General features: G+C 38.0%; 1 protein-coding gene across 1 annotated transcript; it reads left to right on the top strand.

Annotated features, from left to right (window-relative positions):
* Positions 1 to 3,306: 3,306 nt before the first annotated feature.
* On the top strand, positions 3,307 to 5,916 carry LOC145029783 (uncharacterized). Its single transcript, XM_078978246.1, has 3 exons — positions 3,307 to 3,795; positions 4,761 to 5,342; positions 5,458 to 5,916. Exons 1-3 carry the CDS (start codon positions 3,307 to 3,309, stop codon positions 5,914 to 5,916), a joined length of 1,530 nt encoding a protein of 509 aa, XP_078834372.1.
* Positions 5,917 to 6,506: the final 590 nt, after the last annotated feature.

The raw sequence follows: 6,506 nt of genomic DNA, 5'->3' as shown, positions 1-6,506 counted from the left end.
AAGAGATGTTATCAGGAATTCCTCAAGATATCTATAAGTAACTTCCCGATGAAGACAAGAGTTCACAATTCATTGTCTGGAATGCACTCAAGAAACAACTTTAGGGTACTGATAAGATTCTTACAAATAGGAAGAAAGTTGCATAAACAAACATGGACAACTTCAAGATGTTACCATATGAAACTCTCTTTGATACATATTCTAGGTACAACATTCTTCTCAACAATGTGAAGAAACTCAAAGGGGAAAGATCGTAAGAGGATTTCAATCTGAAATTCTTGAACAATTTATCTCCATAATGGGATACAATGCATATGATCATACTGCAAACTACAATCAATCTAGACACCATGTATCTGTTTGATCTGTATGCTGAACTACAATAACATGAGCCAAAGGTCAACCAGCTAGCTTAAGCAACTCCTTTTGATAATCAAGGACTTATACTTGGAAATTCAGAACCCATGGCAAATCATTCTCAAAACTTGATTGCACATCACAATCCAATCCCAAACCATTTTGTTGATCAGTTTGCCAACCAAATATATAGAACATATCCTTATCAAAGTTTGAGTATGGCTCAACAGTACAACCAGAATCCATACATGTCAACTCAACAACATCTTTAGATTGCAAATGGGTACATGGCTAATCATCAAGCTTTCATTGGAACTACATTGGAATCTCCTCAAATCAATGAGGAAAATGAGTGAGAAGAATGCTTGGCACTCCTAACCAAATTCAATCCAAAATTCAAGAAGTTTGTGAAAAAACCAACTGGGAACTTTAGAGCACAAAGTTATCAGCAATCCCAACACTATCATCAGAACTCTGGAAACTTCCAAGGAGGAACCAACAGTCAACAAAGCTTCAACTCTCAGAATTCAAATTATGAAAGTTACAATTCTCAAAAGATGAACACAAGGGTTCAAGATAACAACCTGAAGTCCCATGAAGATAATGAAATAATCAGGTGCCACAATTGTCAAGGTAAAAATCATTTTGCCAAGGATTTCAAAATGAAAACCATGAAGGTCAAAGATGAAGCATATTGTCTTAAAAAAGGAGAGCAGATCCAGAAGTAGTCAAAAGAAAAGCCTTCATGGTCATGGAAACTCCAAGTGTAGAAGTCTGGGAAACAGATGATGAAGTAGGTCAAGCAGAAGAACCTGAAGCCTACAAGAACTACTTCTGCTTCATGGCTAATGATGACAAAGAGCCTTCTCCTCTCCATCAACAAGTTGTTGAAAAGTTATGCTTTATGCTTCATAATAATTATTTAACTATTAAGCCTTTTAATGATGACATTGACCATATTTCTGAAATGATCAAAGAATATGTCACCAATGTTGAATATTGTGTCAGTTACTACAAAGATGAACTAACCGACACTTAGTTCATACATGAAGAACTAAGATGTTGTATGGCTAAGTTAGAAAATGACCTTGCAATCAAAACTGAGGCACATCTTATGTTATTTGAACAATACGAAATTGTATTAAATCAACATGACATTATTGCAAAAGACAATCGTGAGATGTACACCAGAATCAATACAAAAATCAATAGTTATAAGGCATCCAAAACCCTTCTCAAACAAAACTCACATGCTATTCTTAAGGGACCAAAACCATCATGGATCAAATATGGTCTTGGTTACGATGTAATGAACAAGGAAATCATGGTTCTCAATACTCAACCAGAGTTGTTAGCATGTGATCCAAGTCTCTTCACTGGAGACAACGAGGATCATGAAGAGGTGGTAACTTGTAGTCTCGATGTAATTCCCACTTCATCCTCAAGCATCCCATTGGAAGTTACATCATCCAATGATCTTCCAGGCTCGGACACTGGTTTTGACTCTCCAGTAGAATTTTCTCTTAAATGTCCCACCATGGAAAGTTTCAATTCAGAAGATGCCACTTCCAAAAAAACAAATATCCCTGATTCTAAATATAGTGATAAAAAGCCCAAATCAAATGAGCCAATAGGATATTCCAAGACTGAACCCATTGAATTCATCAGTCAAGAAACATTTCCATCTCTTAACGCTTCTATTTCTGGGACAAAGGACTTGGGATGTAAATATTCTAAGAAACAACAGACTGGGAAGTATCTAATTCCAGTCAACAAGGATGAAACCTTGAAGGATGTGAGTAATGAGAAAACTGTTGTTGAAATACTCAAGAGACCTTTTGTGCCAATCAAAAGCTCTTCACCCAGTCCTAAACAATAGGAGACAATTGTAAAGCCAACTAATGTCTCTAAAGATAAGAGAAAAGAGAAAACTAGTGTCTCTAAAGAACAAGGTCCAATTGTAGTCCATCCTTCAAAACCCAATGTGGTTAAGACTACAAATAATGATAAGGATAAGAAAACCAAGAAAGTACCTAAGGCTAAGCCAAGCCATGGGAAGACCAGACATACCAATCCTCCCAAAACTTCAAGGACTCAAAGAACCTCTCCTTCCAATCATGGTTTCTCAAATTCTGGATTTCAAAACCAAACTAGAATTCACTATCAGAATAATTTCAGACCTAACAATCTTCCTGATTTGTTTGAAATGATGAGACCAAGGCCTGTTCAAACAAATCCCTTCATGTATCAGAATAGAAATTACCTTATGAATTCTATTCTTGGTCCATATTGTGGTTTTTATTCATCCTAGGAGGGAATTACTTGTTTGGGGGAAACTCTGGGTTTCCAATGATCAATCAATTCTTGTGAAATACCCAGTTACCCATGTTTGATCAATTTGGAATGCCTGTGAACTATGGATTTCCCTCTCTAGGAATTCCTACTCAGTTCACCAACTCTCCATTCTTCCTACAAACCAAACCTCAAAAGAAGACCCCTAGGAAATCAAAAACCAAGGTCACAAAAAACCAAGAAAAACCCAAAGAGGTTAATGCAAAACAAGAAAAGACTGTCCCAACTCCCACAAGTCCGAATGAAGCTAACACTCAAGGAACCAAATCTACATGTGTACCTAAACCTTCTCTCTAATTGCAGGCTTTTGTGTCGGGGGCCGCACGATGATACATGGTAGATTGACAGTGGTTACTCCAGGCACATAACCGGGCACAAAGGATATCTAAGAGATTTCAAGATCACAACGCCAGGTCAATATGTTACTTTTGGAAACAACATGAAGGGAGAAGTTATGGGACACAAAACATATCAGACGGGAACTTTACTGTTAAGCGTGTAGCGTATGTAGAAGGTCTTAAACAAAACCTTATCAGTGTTGCACAACTGTGTAACAATGATCATGAAGTTTTGTTCACCAAAACCAAGAGTTTGATTATGGATACCAAGAAGTGCATTCTTGTTGATTCCATACGAAATGGGAACATGTATCCTCTTGATATTGACCTAATTGAGGGAACCCCAAATATTTGTCTTCTTTCCAAAGCTATCTCTAACATCAGTTGGTTGTGGCATAGAAGACTCTCCCAACTCAACTTTGGTTATATCAACAAACTCATTGGAAAGGATCTTTTGAGAAGACTACCATCCTTAAAACTTGACAATGATATACTTTATGCTGCCTGTGAACAAGGCAAAATTTCCAAATCCCCGTACAAAAGTATAACAGAACACAGTGTATCTGAACCTCTTCAGCTTATACATATTGATCTGTGCGGTCCTACTACAACTCCTAGCTTAAGTGGTAAGAGATACATTCTTGTGATTGTGGACGACCACACCAAATTCACTTGGGTGTACTTTCTACGAAACAAATCTGAAACCACCAATGAGCTAATTAACTTTGTTTGCTACATAGAAGTTAGGGTAAGCAAGGCACTTAGAAGACTGAGAAGTAACAATGCTAGCGAATTCAAGAACAACTCCTTAGATAACATTCTTTTATCCAAAGGCATCGAGCACAATTTTTCTACACCCTACACTCCACAATAGAATGGTGTAGTTGAACAGAAGAACCAAACACTATGTGAAGCTACTCGATCAATGTTGATCTTCACAATCCTACCACAATACTTCTGGGATGAAGCTATAGCAGCTGCCTGTTTCACTCAAAATAGATCCTTAATCAACAACAGGCTCGAAGTCACTCCCTATGAAGCAATGAACAAGAGGAAGCCCAACGTCAAATTCTTTCACATCTTTGGCCGTCGTTTCTACATCAAGAATAATAGGGATCAACTATGGAAATTTTCACCCAAGGCTGATGAATGTATCTTTCTTGGGTATTGCCTTCACGTTGCAGCCTATAGAGTGATGAACAAAAGAACTAGGGTGATAGAGGAAAGTAGTAATGTCATCACCTGCTAATGCTTCTAAACAAAAGAACAAGGGCGATAAGGGTTCTGGATCTAAAACACTTTGGTCCTCAAAAGGTAGTACCATTTGATAAAATGAACCAACCATCACCTGCTAATGATTCTGCTCCAGTCCATGCTATTGAAGTAGATTTTAATTTCCTCTTTCCAAATCAACCTTCTACCCTTGAATCATAAAAGATCACAAAAACAGCTTCTCCTGATATCTCTCAACCTCATCAAGCATCAAAAGTCTCATGTTCCACCAAAGCTTCGGTTGAGAGGGAACCATCATCGAATTATTCTATCCCTAAAAGTCGTTTAGCATCTTCTAAACCCTCTACTCCAATCTCCCTTCGTTATTTTGGACCAGTCATAACACCAGTCACTGCATCTTTCGAGGGCGAACCACCTTTGCATGGTTCCATTTTTAAAGGTACATTACAATCCTCCCAACCATCCAATCCATGGTTTCAGGGGGAACCCCACTGGACTGGTTCCAGTCCCTCAAGTTCCTTCCCGTCTACTCCATCTGTTGAACTCAATCCTGCAACAGTTAAGGGGGAACTACCTGTTTCAGGTAGTTATGGACTCTTCCAAGACGATCTCTTTGATAGAACATTCCCTTCTAACTACCCTCCACGTCCAAGAGAACAATATGAGGTAGTTTGCACTCCTCAAATCCACAAGGAAGCTCGCCTCACAAAATGGACAAAGGATCATCCAGTGGATCAAATCATAGGAGATCTAGATTCTAAAGTAGTGACTCTTTTAGCAACTAATAATGAATGTCTATATGCAAGCTTTCTATCCATGATAGACACTAAAGGAATCAAAAAGGCTCTACAAGATGTAGATTGGGTATCGGTTGTTGGTTCACTTTGGCTCGACATAAACAAAAGTGATGAAGATGGAGTCATCATCAGGAACAAATCTAGACTGGTTGTCAAAGGTTACTCGCAACAAGAAGGCATAGACTATGATGAAACATTTGTACCTGTTGCAAGGATAGAAGCCATTAGGATTTTCTTGGAATTTGTTGCACACAAGAATTTTAAGGTCTACCAAATGGACGTGCAGTGTGCATTCTTGAATAGAGAAATTGATAGAGATGTTTATGTTCAACAACCCCCCTGTATTTTAAGATCTAAAGTTCCCCAAACATTGCTACAAGGTTCAAAAGTTTGTCTATGGATTGAAGCAAGCCCCAAGAGCATGGTATGGAACATTTTCCAAGTTCTTAGAAGATTCCAACTTTCATAGAGGTTCTATTGATCCCACCCTCTTTAAGAAAATCGACAACAACCATCTGATCGTTATGCAAATCTATGTCGACGACATCATATTCGGTTCAACCAACAAGGACAATAGTGATGGGTTTGCTATGTTGATGAAAAGCAAATTTAGAATGAGTATGATGGGTGAGCTCAATTACGTCCTTGGTCTACAAGTTCGTCAATCTCCTAAGGGAATCTTCATTGGTGAAGAGAAGTACATCAAAAATCTGTTGAAGAGATACTCAATGAAGAATGCATCAACGACAAAGACACCGATGTCTACTTCCTACAAGCTTGATTCAGACCTTGATGGAAAATCTATAGATCAGAAGCATAACAGAGGAATGATTGGCTAATTATTTTATCTTACAGCTAGTCGACCAGACATCATGTTTTCAACATGTCTGTGTGCACGCCTTCAAGCCAATCCCAAGGAATCACACCTCATAGTAGCCAAAAGAATTTTCAAATATCTGAAAGGAACTGCTTCCCTGGCTCTATTCTATCCTAATAAAGGAAACTTCTATCTCCAAGCCTTTACTAACTTAGATTATGGAGGATGAAAGCTTGACAATAAGAGCACTTGTGGTAGCTGTTAATTCTTAGGAGGCACGTTGGTCAGTTGGACCTCAAAGAAGAAAATATGTGTTTCCACCTCTACTGCTGAAGCTGAGTATGTTATTGCCGCCAACTTTTTGTTCTCAAGTACTCTGGATGCAAACACAACTGAGAGATTATGTATTCAAAATGCAACAGATCCCAATCTATTGTGATTCTAAGAGTGCAATTGCATCCAGAGGGGGAAACTGTTGGAAATATATTTATGTGATTTTCACTTGAAATAAGTTGAGTATTGATTTATATTTTCTAACAAACATTATCAGAATGTTGCAGATTGAAAAGATATTAAAGATTCAACAACTGTTTGAAGAATCAGATGTTGGGG

This window comes from Lactuca saligna, chromosome 2, assembly GCF_052625555.1.
Source record: "Lactuca saligna cultivar CGN05327 chromosome 2, ASM5262555v1, whole genome shotgun sequence".
Taxonomy (NCBI): Eukaryota; Viridiplantae; Streptophyta; class Magnoliopsida; order Asterales; family Asteraceae; genus Lactuca; species Lactuca saligna.
Note: the sequence above shows the minus strand (reverse complement) of the source record. Positions and strands in the feature narration are given on the sequence as shown.